The sequence below is a fragment of the Prunus dulcis genome, chromosome 4 (genome assembly GCF_902201215.1).
Source record: "Prunus dulcis chromosome 4, ALMONDv2, whole genome shotgun sequence".
NCBI classification, from domain to species: Eukaryota; Viridiplantae; Streptophyta; class Magnoliopsida; order Rosales; family Rosaceae; genus Prunus; species Prunus dulcis.
This window is the reverse complement of record NC_047653.1, coordinates 15,902,704-15,921,099: the sequence shown is the minus strand read 5'-3', so window position 1 is coordinate 15,921,099 and position 18,396 is coordinate 15,902,704. Positions and strand designations below refer to the sequence as shown.

At 37.6% G+C, this 18,396-nt stretch overlaps 1 protein-coding gene across 4 annotated transcripts; it reads right to left on the bottom strand.

The window, feature by feature from the left end:
* Positions 1-10,101: 10,101 nt before the first annotated feature.
* LOC117624462 (mitotic checkpoint serine/threonine-protein kinase BUB1) lies at positions 10,102-15,111 on the bottom strand. 4 transcript variants are annotated; one of them, XM_034355721.1, is made up of 14 exons: positions 14,970-15,111; positions 14,714-14,861; positions 14,358-14,515; positions 14,185-14,269; positions 13,699-13,806; positions 13,522-13,609; positions 12,612-12,715; positions 12,455-12,526; positions 12,283-12,372; positions 12,041-12,198; positions 11,275-11,362; positions 11,068-11,202; positions 10,871-10,992; positions 10,102-10,579 (listed from the first exon to the last, which is right to left on the bottom strand). In XM_034355721.1, the coding sequence occupies exons 1-14, from the start codon at positions 15,035-15,037 to the stop codon at positions 10,393-10,395; spliced, it is 1,611 nt and encodes a 536-aa protein (XP_034211612.1). In that variant the 5' UTR covers positions 15,038-15,111; the 3' UTR covers positions 10,102-10,392. The 4 variants fall into 4 exon arrangements, with proteins under 4 accessions (XP_034211612.1, XP_034211616.1, XP_034211613.1 ...); XM_034355724.1 differs by having other exon boundaries at positions 10,519-10,630; XM_034355725.1 differs by lacking the exon at positions 12,041-12,198 and having other exon boundaries at positions 12,283-12,322; positions 12,455-12,545.
* Between the last annotated feature and the right edge of the window lie 3,285 nt (positions 15,112-18,396).

Genomic DNA, 18,396 nt, shown 5'->3' with positions numbered 1-18,396 from the left:
ACCTGCAATTAAACAAGCAAAAAAAAAAAGACTTTATTTTAAAAACAACTTTGTCAATTTTCAGACGACGCTAGAACGACTGACGAACCGTCGTGGTCTACATATTTAACCACGTAAATAAGAACTACCGTCGTCTTATTTAGTTGAGGTAGTTGTCTTCAAAGTTGGAAACTTTCCCTCTTTGTCTGTATATTTTATCAAACTTGGAAAGAAGTAAAATGATTTTGGCCAGAAAAAAGGTAAAAAGATTTTTCAAACAAAAAGCGTATGAGCATGCAAAACAGTAACCAAAATAGTGAAAATGAAAGCTTACCTTTTGCGTGCGATGAAAGCAAGAGGGAAAAGATCGATCTTTTGCGTTCAGAGACGACGAAGAAGACGAGAGGAAGACGATGAGATACTCTGACGGTGCTCTGACAGGAAAAAAGACGAAAAGTTTTCTCTTGTAGATTGAAATTTTTAATCGGGTTTGGTAACTGTGCATGTGTAAGTCGAAAAGTTGCTAATATATAAAACGATTTCAAAAAAATAATACGGCGGTTACATATAACTTCGTCGTTTTTAACTAAAACGACGCAATTTTTGTTTTGCGACGTGGAATAATTAATTTAACGTCGTTAGGTTTAATATAACCGACGTTGTTTTCAAGTAGACGAAAAGTTGCTTACATATAAAACCATTTCAAAAAAATAATACGGCAGTTACATATAACTACGTCGTTTTTAACTAACACGACGCAATATTTGTTTTTGAGACGTGGAATAGTCAATTGAACGTCGTTAGGTTTAATATAACCGACGTGGATTTTAATTTTTAAATTATGCATAGAATTTTTTTTCCCGTGACTTTTCAGTTTATTTTTCAATTACAGTGCGTTATAAATAGAGTTTTTTTTCCCGAGGAAATTTAAAATGAAGGAAATTAATATTCAGGAATATGTAAAGTTTCTTTTTTGGATGACAGATTTAAATAAAATAAGAATATAAAAACAACGACTGTTTTTTTTTATGTCGTCGTTTTTAGTCGTCTTAAGTAAGACTAAGACGACGTAATATATTTGTTGAGCGACGTTGATTGTACGATTTAAGCGGCGGTTTTTGGTTCGGACCGCCGTTGATTTTAAAAATTTATTCTATAAATTTGTCGCTTTCATTCATTTTCGCGGTTAAAATTTAGGGTTCCAAGTTCTTCCTCTCTCAGAGACATTGTCTCTCACATCTCAAAGACAATAATTTGGATGTCTTTCTCAAAGAGAAATTGAGCTTACTCGCATCAAATCTATGTCCACAAGAAGAAGCTTGTCAACTAGCCTTCTCACTTCTTGATCAAGCCTGATAGGACACTTAGTGCTTCTGAATACTCCTTGCTTTCCATCAAAAGAGATGCAAGCCTGGCCTCCACTCTCTGTCGAAGGAAAGTTCGCTTCTCAGGGAAATCTGAAGATCAGATGTGCCTGATCCTCTGCTTGATTTTCTTTACTAAGAAGATCTGTCAGATTTGTGATAGCCTCTTCCTTTATCCGTAGAGCTTCAGAAGAAGAAGATGGGTTTCAAGAATGCGATAAAGAATAGAAATGGCTTCAGATGGCCTCTAAAGCATGAGCAATCGAATCAGCAGTTGCTGGGAGATATGATGAAGACATTGTCAATGCTTTTCTCGTCGTTTATATTAAGGTAGATTTATAATTACCGGCGTAGATTATTTTGTTAAACGTCGTTAAGTTTAATACAACCGACGTGGATTTTATCAACTTCGAAATAATTGTCTCTCTGATTTCAAATCTGTGTCATCTGTTAAGATTATGATGTGGAACAGAGTTCCGTCTGGTAAGATTTGGTAACCCTTGGGATCCCAGAAAAATCTGATTATGTCGGCGGTTTTCTATATAAACCGTCGTGGTTATTTCAATTCTTGTCATTAAGTAGATCTACCGACGTAGGATAAGAAAATCAAAGAAAAAAATTGTAAACAAAAATTCTTATTAAGGCGACGGTTTAAATTAAAGTTACGACGTATAAAATGAATAAATACGACGTTAAATATTTAAAGATAACGTCGTAGAACTATACGAGAATGACGTCGATATATTTATATTTTCCGTCGTTGTAAATTAATTTAATATGGCGATATTTTGTATTTTAAAGCCGTGGATTTGTTTGTAATTATACGGCGTCTTATACGAAAACCTCGTCGTGTTATTTTATGAGTAAAAGCGGCGGCTTTTATTGAAATCGTCGTCTTTACTTTCTACGTCGGTCGATTCATAACTTCTGCCGTCCTTTGTTGGCTTTGATTTTACACTGCTGAAATCTGTTTCAAATAGGCGTCGGTTGTTTAATTAGGTACGTCGTTGTTTTTGAACAGCCATTTGAATCTCCATTTTTAGTTGTCTAAGGTGGTATAACACGACGGAGTTTTTAGAACCGTCGTCTTTTTAAAAACCACGACGGTTTTCACTTGGACCGTCGTTGTTTTCTGGTCGTCTTTTTCACTTTTTGTAGTAGTGGTACCTTTAAAAAAATCGATAAATTGTAGGCTCCGCACGTGTGGTGAATTTTCAAGCCTCCATGTGTACAATATATATTGGGTGACATGGAGCATATGTGGCCGTTGGGCTTTCACACATGGGCTAACTTGCTCTAATACCATGAAGGAAGTTGAGGTTCCACCCTAAAACTAATTGGCAATGAGGAGAGTAGCCCAACTCCTTATAAGTCCTTGCTAGGTTTCTTAAATTTTCAATGTGGGACTCTTTACCTTCACATTCTCATATTCCTATGATTACATATTCTTAAACACTTTAATAGAGTTGATAAAATTAGAAAGACTTTTGCTTTTAAGAATTAGCTTTAAAAGTATACAAAAAACATTCATTTAATAAGCTTTTTAAAAGTAATTAACTTTTGGAATACCACCAAACTTTTAAATACTTTTAAAAGTCACAATTAAATACTACTAGACTTTTATAAGCTCTTTAAAAATCTAAATTGAATATATTCAGACTTTTATACCCTATAAGAGTCTTTAAAAGTTTGAATTGGATACACCCAACGACAACAAAAGGAAGACCAACTGACAAAAGCGCGAAAATGCATAATTCCCATGAAGTTGCATGCAGCAATAGTGAAGGAGAGTGCAATAAGGAGTCCAAATTCTTCAGCAGTTGAAATGGCGAACGGCGACATGAAACCATCGGAAACAATGCAAGTCACTGGAAGATTATCTGAAGTTGTTGTATCATTGGGTTTTATGATGAGGTTACGAAAAGGAGCCAGAAAACCATCTTTTACAACGACCTCAGCAAGCAAGGTGATGTCTTGAGTGGCATCTTCATCCGAGTCTAGAAGGCCATCTGGGATAATTTCGAGCCGAACAACATGAGGCTTTTGTTAGAATTCACAGAATATGATATGTTATTTTAAGTTTTGGATTATTGATAGATGGAGCTCATGTAGGAAGAGAAAATACGGAGAGAAAACTTGGAGAAGAAGCTGAAATGACTGAGTCTGTTATCTCACATAGTCATGCACAAGCTGTGCATGACAATATAACTGTTAGGAATAGAATATTCCCTTTTACATCATCCAACCTAACCATTGATTAACTATCCTATGAGATAGCTACACCTGGCACAATTCTACTACAACTAAGAATACATCTCAGCTGTCCATTGGACTGTGATCCAATGGTTCACAATTAAACAACAAACACACTCAGCTAAAAGCACTTATACTTTAACACTTCCTTCTAAGTGTTTAGCTGAAATGACTCCAAGCTTGCTCCTTAGATATTCAAACCGGTCCCTTGGCAATGCCTTATTAAAGATATCTACATTCTGTTCTCCAGTTATGCAGTATAATAGATCAATCTCACCATTTTGCAAAGCATCACGAATGAAATGAAATCTTCTACTTGTATGTCTTGTCCTGTGATGATGCACAGGGTTCTTTGTTATTGCAATTGCTGAAGTGTTGTCACATAGAATTGGAGTAGCCTCAACTTGTTTCTCACCAAAATCAGATAGAACAAATCTTAACCAGACTGCTTGAGCTGTAGCTTCAGCTGCACTAACATATTCTGCCTCTGCAGTAGATAGTGCTACACTGCTCTGCTTAACTGATGCCCAAGAGAAAACACCTGATCCAAGATGGAAAGCATAGCCAGAAGTACTCCTCATATCATCTTCACAACCTGACCAATCACTGTCACAATATCCAACCAGCATTGCCTCTTTTCCTTTCTCATATGCTATGCCATAGTCTAGAGTACCTTGAATGTATCTAAGTACTCTCTTGGCAGTTCCCATGTGCTTCTTTGTAGGTCCATGCATATATCTAGCCAAGAGACTTGCAGCAAACATGATATCTGGCCTTGTTGCTGTCAGATATAGCAAGCTTCCAACTATCTGTCTGTACACCTTTTCATCAGCCTGTTCACTTCCATCCTCCTTGGATAACTTCTCATTCATAGCTAGTGGAGTTGACACTGCTTTACAATCTTTGAAACCAAACTTGTCCAACAATGTTCTTGCATATTTTTTCTGATGCAAGAAGATGTAGGACTCAGCTTGTATCACACCCAATCCCAGAAAATGGTGCAACAATCCCAGATCAGTCATTTCATATCTTTTCATCATTTCAGTTTTAAAGCTCATCACCAATTCTTCAGAACTTCCTGTGTAGATGATATCATCTACATATAGTGAAACAATTAGGATTCCACTTTCTGCAGCTTTCACATATAATGTAGCCTCACTAGGACTCCTCTGAAATCCTGCAGCTGTAAAATATGAATTAATTTCTTCATACCAAGCTCTTGGAGCTTGTTTGAGACCATAAAGAGCCTTCTTGAGTCTATAAACTCTGTCTTCCTTGTCTTTAACCACAAATCCTGGAGGTTGATCCACATACACCTCCTCATGTAACACTCCATTTAAGAAAGCTGACTTTACATCAAGCTGAAACAACTTCCATCTTTTCTGAGCAGCCAAAGCTATTAGTGTTCTCACTGTATCAAGCCGAGCAACTGGTGCAAATGTCTCATTGAAATCAATTCCTGGCTTTTGAGTGTAGCCTTTAGCTACTAGCCTTGCTTTGTTTTTCTGAACTGATCCATCCAGATTTAGCTTGACTTTAAAGATCCATTTGACTCCAACTATAGGTTTATCAGATGGCCTTTTTACCAATTTCCCAAGTTTCATTCTTCTCAATCATCTCAAGTTCAGCTTCCATTGCCTTTTGCCATGCTGCATCCTTGATAGCTTCTTCAAAGGTTTCTGGTTCAATGATACAGATGTTGCATCTTTCATAGATCTCTGTAAGACTTTTGTATTTCAATGGGGTGTGGTCAATATCTTGAGTACCTGTGTCAACCACTGATCTTTCTTCATTGTCTTCTAATAACCTCATTCTCAACTGAATGTTCTGCTTGCTTCACAACTGTGTCATTGCTCCCTTCCTCCTTTTCAGACACAATTTCAGTAAGTGGCACTGAAACACTGCATTCTTGCTGTGCATTCCAATCCCAACTAGCTTCTTCATTAAATACCACATCCCTTGAGATAATCACCTTTTCAGTGGTAATGTTATACAGTATATACCCCTTCTCACAGCTGCCATATCCTAGAAACACACACCTTTTGCTTGCTAAATCTAGTTTCTGCCTCTGTGGGTTTGGAACATGTGCATAGCACAAAGATCCAAACACTCTTAAGTGTTTAAGTCCTGGCTTTCTCCCACTATAGGCTTCAAATGGTGTTTTCTTGTCCAAAGCTTTAGTTGGACTTCGGTTTAGAACATACACTGCAGTATTAACAGTTTCTGCCCAAAACTCAAGTGGCATGCCCTTCTCAAACATCATACACTTGGCCATCTCCACTATGGTTCTGTTTTTCCTCTCAGCCACACCATTCTGCTGTGGTGAGTATGCCACTGTAAGCTGCCTCTCCATTCCCATTTCATCACAGAATTTATTGAACTCATTAGAGGTGTACTCTCCTCCCCTATCACTTCTTAGTTTCTTCACCTTATATCCACTTTGCAATTCAACAGTGGCTCTAAACCTCTTAAACACTGTGAATACCTCAGATTTGCATCTCAAGAAATAGATCCAGCACATTCTTGTACAGTCATCTATAAAAGTAAGGAAATACCTGTTTCCTGCTTTTGTAACAGTTTGCATTGGACCACACACATCAGTGTGTACCAATTCCAGTGGAGTTGTAACTCTGCTGGTTGCTTCTTTTGGAAAAGCCTTCCTGCAATGTTTTCCAAAAGTACAGCCTTCACACACTGCATTTGCATTTTTAATTTCTGGCAGACCAAGCACCATATCTTCATTCTGCAGCAGTTTCAAACTCTGGAAGTTTAAGTGTCCCATTCTCCTATGCCAAAGCAATGTTGATTGACTTATGCTTGCTTTTAGTGCAACATGCAAGTCTGTTTGAAGTTTCAAAGGAAAACTTCTATTTCCTTTCATATGCACTCTAGCCACCAGATTTGAGAGAGAGCTATCATCATAAACTTCTGCCTTGTTATCTCCAAAAATTAGAAAATATCCATGCTCCATCATTTGTCCAACACTGAGTAGGTTCTCTTTGAGACCAGATACCAGCAGCACCTCCTTGATATATTTCCTTCCCATTTTAGTTTCAACCATCAAGCTTCCTTTTCCAATAACATCAACCAACTGTCCTGTCCCATTGCAACTTTTGCTGTCACATTCCTATCAATATCAATCAAGACATCTTCTCTGCCAGTCATGTGGTTACTACACCCACTGTCCAAGTACCATACCTCTTCCATGGACCTTTTCTCAGTTGCATTGTTAGCATAGAACATGGTTGGTGTAGAAGTAACCTGAGTAGCAAACTGAAGCTGCTGCTGCTGTTCAGGTTTCTTGCTATAGCAGTCTTTGGCAATGTGACCAAGCTTGTCACAGTTATAGCACTTTGGTTTGCCCTTGAATCTACATTCTCCATAATGCAATTTCCCACAATGTTTGCAAGGATTTTTAGTTCCATCAGTAGGTTTATTATCCCACTTCTTCCCCTTATCCTTCCAATTCTTCTGCTGCTTGAATTCTGATTTCCAGTGGCCTTAGCTGATTTGGAATCTACACTCAGACTAGCAAAGGCCTTCTCAGTCTTGTTCTCATGATGTCTTTCCAATCTTTGAGCAAAGCTCTTCAATGAGGCTACCACCTCTTGAACCTCAATTACATCTAGATCCCTTGAATGTTCAATTACAGAACAGATTGGATCATATACAGGCAGCAGGCTAATTAACATTTTCTGCACAATTCTTTCTCTAGATAACTCTTCTCCATAACCTCTCATTTGGTTTATTAGATCAAACAACTTTGTAAGATAAGCAGATAATGATTCATCCTCTCTCATTCTAGTATATTCAAATTCTCTACGAAGACTCTGCAATTTTACACTCCTTACCTGCTTATCACCATGAAATTCCTGCTTCAGAATATTCCAGGCTCCATGAGATGATTCTTCATGAGAAATCCTAGGGAAGATCTCTTCAGATACAGCTCCTTGAATCAACCCCAAGGCCTTAGCATCCTTCATCAGGATCTCAGCTATAGCCATCTTCCCAGAACCACTTGATTCCTCTTTTTCCTTTCTGCTTTGTATCAGATTCATCAGCTCCCTTCGAATATGAGCTTCCTATTCCTTTCTCAACCAACTCCCAAATCCCATGAGATTTGAAAATGGTTTTCATCCTTATGCTCCAGAACTCATAGTTCTCACCATTGAAGATCGGAGCTCGCAGCTCACCACCTCCAGATCTTGCCATGTTAGACACAGATCTCCAAGAAAGCAAGTCCGTCAAAAATCGCAGCTCACTTCCTTCACAAATTCAAACACCCAGCTAAACAATCAACCTGGCTCTCTGATACCATGTTAGAATTCACAGACTATGATCTGTTATTTTAAGTTTTGGATTATTGATAGATGGAGCTCATGTAGGAAGAGAAAACACAGAGAGAAAACTTGGAGAAGAAGATGAAATGACTGAGTCTGTTATCTCACATAGTCATGCACAAGCTGTGCATGACAATATAACCGTTAGGAATAGAATATTCCCTTTTACATCATCCAATCTAACCATTGATTAACTATCCTATGAGATAGCTACACCTGACACAATTCTACTACAACTAAGAATACATCTCAGCTGTCCATTGGACTGTGATCCAATGGTTCACAATTAAACAACAAACACACTCAGTTAAAAACACTTATACTTTAACAGATTTGCCAACTTGAGCATGCCCTTCATATGGCTCTGAGCTGGGACTGGAACACAAACAACATGAGGCTTATTGTCACCTACTATCGTGGAACTCATATTTTGTGCTCCAATGCTACAAATGGAGATTGTTTATTTATATTTTTATAGGACTAGTGGTCGGCGAGCTAGCTAGCTGCCGCTTTCAACGTGTCTACAAATTATAACAGGTGGACGAGTTATACTTCGTGGCCAGCCATAGTCCAGTTCACAACTTGTAGCAGGGTTTTATCTTTTGGTCTCCACATAAGTCAAAGATGTCAGCCGATTTAACTTTGGTTTGGCCATATATAGAATCTTAGAAAAGTCTTGTTCATCATAATTATATGGTGATGGGGTTGGAGGGTGTTCTTTATGAGTATCTTGGTAGCTGGGGGACAGAATCTTCAGAATTATGCGGAATTTATTATTGAGTGGAACTTGGGTGTGCATGGTATTGCCTTGTTGATCGAGTCTGATTTCATTTGTAGCTGTTGAGCTTATCTCAAATGCTATTTAAATACCCTCTTTTTTTCTATATATACAAGTCATATTATGGAAGAGGAGGGAATCGAACATATATGACCCGATCGGCTACAAAGTATATTAATTTTTATAATCGAAATGAAAATTGACAAGGTTAAAAGTTTCCGAGAGAAATTTCTTGTTTGAAGAAATTTTATAGTTAGTCATATTGTAGATGCTTTGGCATCGTTGGTCATATTCCCATATCGATCACTCAATTGTGTGGCACTTTCACCAATGAATATCTGTCTGGGGGTAGCATATTCATAACGGTACCACCAAACATTCAACCAATGAGCCAGGCATTTATAGGTTGGAAAAGACTTCGGAGAAATATCTCCAGAAATTATCAAGTATATGCGTCCCATATATCAAGTTGAAGAAAATTGAGACTTTGGAGTTTAGCCCCACCAAATTAAATGAATTTTTTTTATAACTTGCCCTTTCGAGAGAGTCCCTTAAACTTCAAAGAGCAAAGTACCACAACTTTTAATTGATAGTTGGTCATTGGTCCCCCCACTCTGATATCACTCGGTTCAGTTGCGTGGAGTGCTACTGAACTTTTTGGGCTAAATTATATGTGGTGTACCTTTTTATTTATTTATTATTTTATAAACGATAGGATATTTACACTCCACTTTTATAATGGGCTAAATGCCCACAATAATGTTACACCATCAAAATGAGGTTATTCACAACTAAATATCGAACTTATCATAAATATTATCTTCTTCGTCATTCATGTGAGTTGAATCTAACATCACCTTCAATCAAATCAAGTGAATAATAATGTCACTAAATAGTTGTGGATCTTGAAGTAGATTCATCTTTGTTGACATCATTATCAATATTCGTGCCAATTTCCCATTTATTGCAAGTGTACTAGTAACAGTTTGGTTTGCTGGCCACCAAAAAATGGCCAACAAAGCATAGGCACACACACCTTCAAGGACTTGCTCTTGTGGGCACCAACTTGCTATTAGACCTCTTTTTTTTGTTTCATCCACAAACTCAGGTGGCAGAATTGCAGATTTACCAACCCAATCAGGCCAAGTTACCCAAAAGAAAGGAAGCTTGCTATTTGCAAGTCCCCAACCGAACTCAACAAGTTGATATGGTGTCATGACTGTTATACTCCCAAAATTCACATAAACAACAAGAGTTTGGTGCCTTGGAGTTCAGCCATTGGAGGCACTCAGTTTCTTCTTTCCATATTAAATGTGTGAGAGTTGGCTGCCAAAGAAGTGGTCAATGAAATTTCGTTCTTATAAAAAGATTGAAATGTATGAGAGGCTTGGACAAAACCATATGGTCCTTGCATGGTATTTGAAGGATTAATTCCATACTCCGTTACTTCAACACATGCAATGCAAGCATACATCTTCGTTCTTCTGATACAAACATACAACTTTACAAATTACATATGTGCACATCTTCAGACAAAGTTTGGCACTTGAATTTACAGATGCTCCAGAAATGAGATTGACCGAAAAAAAAAAAGTTCATCTTCTAAATTTCTTTTGCTTGAACATCCAATATAATCAAAGGTCTCAAGAACAGAAAATCAGGAGGGATGATGGGGTCACTAAGCACACAATGAGGCCCTTTGCTTAACCAGTAATTCGCTTAGTTTCTTTATAAGCTGAGGGTCTGAGCACATGTAATCCTGGAAGGTCTCCCTCAAATCCTGCAACAACTTCTTGTCATTACCGCCGGGGCTACTGTTAAGCAGTTTCTTAAATAAATTCCTCCAAAGTTCAGCATTCCAATATCTGAACTCATTTGAACGACCAGATTAGAACTCAAAATCGTCAGAATACAAACTGAAGAGTGAAGGTAAAGAGATGTTAGATAAAATATAAATATATATAAGTGCGTCTGTTTATTTGTGTTCGCATAGCTATGTTATGGCCCTAAATTTCTAACGTGACTTTGCTAATAATCAAGTGTTTAAAAAGTAAAAAAAATTGTACCCCTCTCAGAAAATAATAATAATAATAATAATAATAATAATAATAATAATATGATAAACAAATGGCCAAGCATGCAGAACTGAAAAGTACCTTTTAAAAGATGACTTGGGTTGATAAATGTAACCCCCTTCAGGTGACAGTTTCTTTTCAATCTCCATGTAAGAATTATGCAGCATCATATGGACAACAACACAGAGGCCATATGTGTCTACCTGGTAACAAGTGACAGCAAAATTAGATACAAACATGTTGGCTGAATTTTACAGTGCAAATAAAACGAAGACTACCTGAAATGTCCATGGCCTATTCTCTTGCATCTCTACACAACGAAATCCAGAAGTCCGGCAATCTCCCTTAAACTCCATATTGTCAGGAAAGAGATGCATATCTATCCCTCTTCCCCAATCGACAAGGCAAAGACCCTGCAAGATAATACCCAGATTAATCATAAAAACCTAAATTGAATAATAGTCTTATGCACAAAAAAATTTAACCTGATCATGCCAAGGACCACTTCTGTCACGAAATCCGTCTTTTGTAAGGTCATTTCCGTAGCGAGATCCAGCTTTTGTAATGCCATCCCTGCCAAAAGGACAGGTCATTGATGTCGCAAGATGGTAAGCCTCATAGGTCAGTCTCATGAATGAAAATTAGACTTTTTGTATTGCAGAAAACTCTTTCAGTCAGCACCCCACTGGGAGATATGAAAGAACACAGGAGCTATATGTAACAGAAATTAATGGGAAGAGAAGCCCTGGAGATTCTTTTTCATTTCTTGTTAGTAGCACTGTTCTGATAAAATAATCTCAACTGAACGCACCTTTGCCTGCACTTCTAATTACAATCATGTTGTTGTAATGAGCTGGCACTTATAATTAGAAAAAAGTAGTCAACGTTGTAAAAGAGGATGCTTCTATTCTAGATTCAGTTAACAGCCTACTATTCAAAGTTAAGCGTCTCCTATATGCAAGCGTAGGATAATTTTGATAGAAACTAAAGCTATAAAAACATGTCTAATAACCAGATAGAGCAGTAAGAATAAGAGAAGAAAAAGAACGAATGCGACTCAATATTACAAGTAGTAGCCTCTAGGAGAGAACAAAGGAAGGAAAATGAAAAAAGGTTGCAGATGTGAGTAAAAGATAACAGTAGTCAAAGTTCCAGTTTTCTTTATGTTCAAATTCCATTATGCTGTTTTGCAAAACTCATCTGTAAGACAGCGTAACACATTCAAGATATACCATGGTGAATGGCTTTTACCTAGCATAACGAATAAGCAAATTATCAGGCTTGAAATCTCCATGAATGATGCCGACACCATGCAGAGTTTCTAGCATATAGAGCATTTCTATGGTGTAATAAATGCATAATACTTCTTCCATGGACTTGCCAATGACGGCAAATGAGTTTATTGCATCCTACGCAAGATCATTCAGTTATAATAAGCATACAAGAAACAACTGTGCCAGACATGAAAATTGGTATTAATATGATTAACCAACCTGAAGTGTTCCATTAGCAAGATAATCGCAGACGAGTATGCTACAGTCAGAATAGAGATGCATTCTATGAGCGACACCAAAGCTTGACCTCTGATACAATGATATATCAAAGTGTAAAATAAACGGTACTAGCAACTAACAACAAAAGAATCGGAGGTTCAGGAATGCATACTTCCTTGTCTGAGATCCGTTGATTCAGTTGACGATACATATAGAACTCCCAAGGGAAAGCAGGCTTTTGTATCTGCCAAAGATTTCAAAAACTGTGAAACTATTCAGTCAGACACTGGTCAGCACTAGGAGAGTATGAAGTCTCAGGTATAATTTACCTTCAATGCAACAACATCATCAGGATTACAGCTGACATATGCTTTGTACACTTGAGCAAAACCACCCTGGCCTGCACAACCTATGATCTGGTACTTTGTACGACCTGTGAGTACCATGAATTGGGCAATCAACAGTAATACGTTGACATTCTAGCATTCTATGGAGCATCCCTAGATAAAATGACAGAAAAATTAAAACATAGAAGCACTTAATTTTATCTAATGGAATCAGAATGTTTTGAGTCTCCAAGAGGATTCTGACTCCCTGGTAAGGTGGTAACGTGGCAACAGTATAGGACAGTGTTGAAGTTGGTTGGTATTAGGTCTAATTCTTGAGTGCAAGGAAGAAATAAAATAAAAAAGAGGAACAACTGAGACATTCAAATCCAGAAAGCAGACTTTTAATCAGGATATAAACTGCAAATGTTCGTATATGGGGCCATGTAGTAAACCCCAAACAGTTGAGATTAAAGATAAGTCAGGTTGAGATTAAAGACAAGCAGAGGTCGCCAAACATAGAGATGATAAAATATCCTCCAACATCATTTCTACCTGATAACAGATTGCACAAGGATGAGTACTTAATGAGATTGAAAAATAAGAATAAACCTCCTGTTCATACATCAGAGGTAAAATGCAAGCAGACAGTAAAAAAGACTTTATTTATCTATCCATCTTTAAAATCTCAAACAATTTACACTGAGAATTTCAGTTTAATGTCTTCTTCTAAATCCACAAATTCAAACACACTAAGAAGATTTCAGCACAAGATGCTTATGCACAAGAGGCTACACCAAGTAACACTGTGTGCATAAATTCATATAGTGGAATATAGCAAAGATATTGAACCAATAATGTGAATCAATCACCTATCTCAATTTTTGACCCCCAAAAAAAAAAAAAAAATTACCTATCTCAATTGTCTTGTTCCTTGACGAGTTCTTCAGAGAAGACAACGGAACTTTTCCTGAATAAGGTTTAGTAGTACACTGGTATCCCTGAGACGTGTGAAAAGAAAAATCTAGTGAGGCTTCTCGTAATCAGACTACATAAGAGATTATGCAACAATGACGGGAAACCATCTCACATCATATTTCATAAGTTCATGATTAATTTTCTTTAATAGGACTTTCATAGTGGAGCTGGACCATGGGTTAGTGAGGCTCCCAAATGTAATCGATTCATCATTGCCAATCTGCAACACAGAAACGAAAATTGATGTATTGTCTTACATCCTACATAGGTATTTTGCAACTATGCAACAATTCAACCAAAATTATAAAACACCTGGGGCAATAAAGAAGAAAATGTAATACATATCAATTGCCTACGTGTTGATTCATTTAGTCTGTCTTAAATCTAAACAAAGGACGTACATAATATAAGCCACATTAAAAGTTAACAGGTTTTGCAACATAACAAGGCACAAAACATGTACATAAAACAAGGCTAGCTGAAATACAACGTCCGTAAAGCAAGTAAGGAGAGGAAGAAACAAGTGAACAACCAATGTTCAAGACTTTTGCCTTAAGATTTAGAAAGTTTACAAATCAAAGAAAAAAGGCTTGCTTACAGTCTGAGCTGAAGAAACAATTTCAGACATCCTTTCAAGAAACAAGGCATGTGCCTTCTTCACCCACTCAACTGGTTTAGCATTCCTATCACCACAGAAAACATAATAAACATTACATTAAATTGAACAATTACACTGCACACAAAATTATATAGAGAGACAAAGAGAGGGACCTCGAAATACCCATCTGATAAACCATGCTCGCATCGTATAATTTTCCTTTGGATTCGAGAAAGGACGCATACCAAATATAAAGCAAAGCGTTTCCAACACAAATCTTACTCTCCCACATTTTCTGAAAAACGCTTCCAAAATCTTCACTGAAATCCATCTACAAACAGAACCCACAAAAACAATTCAAGTAATCAAACCCTGAAACAAAGTATCAATCTCGTTGACAAAATGTACCATATTGTAATTATTAACAAATATAATGAAAGAAACTAGACAATTGTTTAATTAAAATATTGAAACTAAAATGCATGAAAATTGGTAGAATTAGGTGTTAGAAAAAAAGTGTGCGACATACATAAAAGAACCAAATCTTGAGGAATCTGATGTCGTCTCGGTACTGATCATTGTCCTTGAATGCAGCGATGCAATCTGACAGAAGCTTGGTAAGATCCGACCCGGATTCTTTTCCAGAGTTCCAATCCTCAAGAGCTTGCTTTACCGACCTGGGTTGGTAACAAATTTTCAGCGAATTTCAGGAAATTGAAGGGTATGAGAGAGAGAGAGAGAGAGAGAGAGAGAGAGAGAGAGAGAGAGAGAGAGAGATTGAGTACCAGAGCCAGGGCAGTAGAGGGTCCTGAAGAGGGGTGCTGGGTTGCGAGTCAGGGAAGATGACAGTCATGGCTTCTCTGTTTTGTGTACAAATCCAGTAATGAAAAGAAATGTGAAGTGGAAGAGTGAAAACTGAGATTTCGTGCAAAAGAAGCGGGGAAATGTTGGTTTTTGAATTTGGAAGGATTTATTTCTTCTATATCCTTTATTTCGTGGGGTGACATTTTGCCCAATACCCATAGGCCCAATGACGTTTTGAACCCAAAAAAAAGGCCCAATCACATTTTCCACTGAAACATCAATTTTTATACTCAACTTGTGATTTTCAAGTTTAGTTTTTTTTACCTGTAAAACTCTATTTAGATACATAAAATTGTAAAAGTTTAAAAGCTTAAATTATGTAAAAATGTTGAGAATTGATTAAAGCTCAAAAGTCAAAAAATTTTATCATAGGATATGTGGAGTTCGAATCTGCTAATTCCATGTTCATCCATATCCCCTTTGTAGTTTTTTGACATCTGTCCCTACATTTAACGGGACTACTGTTTGCGCCTAAATTTGGCACGCCAAAAAATTCAAAAAAAAAAACAGGCCCATGGTAAAATTACCTGCCCAGCCCAAAAACTTGAGGATAACAAAATTAGGATCCAGACAGGTTGGGCTTCACGCCAGGATGTCGAAAAACAAAACCCCAGCCCAAGAAAGACCAAACGTGGAAACTGTCATTAAAGCTTCAAGGGTCAGCCCATAATTTTTGTTGGGTTGAAACCCAAGGGATTGAAAACGCACCCACGTGACTACCTCAGCTTTGAAAAGTCAGCAATTCCAACTAAGTTAAAAAATATGAGAGAGACATCTCTGAAACACTGCCAACAGAAGATCAAAACCCATCTGTATTCAGAGATTTTGCTCCAAAGCAATACACCATCTTCCAAGGAATTCACGGGTCACGCTTTCTAAACAGGAAACAGGGAGTTGTTCAGAAAATACAAAAGAAAACCAACCGCCATAAAATTTAGCCCACACAGACGATGGCGTTGGTTGAAATAGAAAGTTGCCACCCAGGAAACCAGGGAAGGGATTGCTTTAGGAGGTGACTACTGAGAGCCTATCTGCCATGATTGATAAAAATCCCTTTTACTTTACATTTTAGGAGATCTTTTCGCCGCCCATTATTAAAATTAAAACCACATCCCCAAGAGGGTCTCTTATAAAAACAAAAGTAGGCAAGGAAGAAAAAGACACTCAATTCATCAATCAATAAAAAAAAAAACAACAAGAAGAAAACAACCAAAAGCTCACTTGGATTCCAAGAGAAACCAGCTTTAGGTCAGAATTCCAAAGTTCAGACTTAGAAAATAAGTCTTCTAAAACGAGATCTCTCGTTACAAATTTGGTTCAGCGAAAGCCAAGGCAAGCAGAGTTTGAGTTTTCACAAACGTGGAGACCTCAGTGAACTCATGAAGAGTCCTGCTCAAGCAAAACAACGCTCGTAGTGCAATCCCTAGCCCATCAAACCCTCGAGAACAGCCACTTCTGCCCCCTTCAAACTGAAGAAGCTGCAGTTCTGCCCACTCAAAGGCCTCACGAAGCTTGAAGTAAACATAAAGCTCTGCCAAAATCGAACTTTGGTATCGATTTATAGGTCAGCCTAGTATCTGAAGTCACGAAGCAGTATGGACCGGCCCAGGCGCGTCCAGTCCAGCCCAAACTGGAACCTTCCATCCAAGCAGAAACGGAGTTCCGACCATCTTTTAACCTTCCCAGCGTCGATATGCATATTTATTGTTTTGTAAAAGGCAGTTCTGCCTAAAATAGCCCAACTTCTATCAAATATTTCTGGCCATAACAGCCATTTGATACTGAGATAAATTATAAAAGTCATCACCAGTCTGAGGCAAGAAAAGAACTTACTTGGGAGATATTCCTCACCCAAATTCACAATCATTTGTTTTAGAAGTCAATAACTTGGGGCGCAAGTTATCCACTCTAAAAAGAAGTCTGCTAGGATCTACATTGCTAGCAGTGGCACGCTCACACACCAAAGAAAGCTGACTTGTCGACCAAAAAATGGTCTCCAAGCCAGTGGGGAACTTCGCCTTTCCATCTCAGGAGTAAACACGAAAACGGGTGAACAACTACAAACTTGTTAATTCTATGTAAAAAAAACAAAAACAAAAGTTGCAGTGAGAAAATTGAGAAGTCTATAATCAGCGCACTGAAGTAGTGTTTTCATTTTATTTTTCTATTTTTCTAATAGAAATTGACGGTGTTAGCAATTGTTAAGTTAAACAACATATGTCAAAATTTTATGCAAGGGACATAGAGGGGAGTGTTGGCGAGTCCTTACTTAGCTAGGATTTTAGTTCCTTATTTTATTAGAATTTTGGTTACTTACCAATTATTATTTAGTCCTATTGTAATAGAGATTTACTTCCTATTGTAATTTAGATATATTTCCTATTTTATTTAGGGTTAACACATCTTTGTACTTGTATAAATACCTCCATATTGAAGAATAATAATAAGATGAGCATATACGAGCATATCTGAATATTTACCCTACTTTGTTTGACATGGTATAAGAGCTAGGTTCCTAACCTGTGATGACCTCTGCCAAATTAAGAGTCGTTGGCACTCCTCATTTCTAACCCATCATGGGTCTTTATCTTGTATAGTCATCTTCTTTTGTTCATCCTCTCATATGTGTTTTCACCGCACCTAGCCTTCACATGCTTCTTTGCTACTATTCCAAAATTTTTATTTTTCATCTTTGTATGCCAGATGGTTCTTCTTGATGTCTCAGCTTCTCATTCTTTGAAACTTCATAACAAGTCTCTTTACTCCGTGAGCCTCGTCACCGCTCACTGAGCCGTTGCTTTCCTCCACGAGCCTCGTCACCGCTTGTCGAGCCTTTCCTTTGACTGTTCTGCGGGTCTCTATCTTCTTCGGCTCCTCTTTTGAGTTGCCTTTCTGCTTCTCAGTTTGAGCACCTTATCTTTGTCTTTGTCTCTGTTCATGATTTGCTGGGTTTCCTCCCTTACTATTCTCCTTTCATGAAGTTTTTTCTTCATGGGATAGCCGTATGCTACCACCTTCCCCTCTTGCATTTGTTTCTGCCATGAGACTGGCATGTTTGAGTCTCTTTACTATTATTTCAATTTCTCTTCTTTCAAATCTCGACCCTTTACCAGTGTCAGATTTGATGGGGGAGATAGATGCAACTTTATTTGGGTGCTGCAACTTTATTTTTCGGTGTTGCTTTCTCTAAATCTTGACTCTCATACATCGTCAGATTTGAGGGGGAGTGACACCGCTGCTCATTTAGCTACCTATCTGCCATGGCTGATTCTTCTACATTTGAGTGTCAGTCAACTTCTGTTTCTTAAGTGCCACTTTTCTTATGAATCCGACTACCCCTTCTCTTCA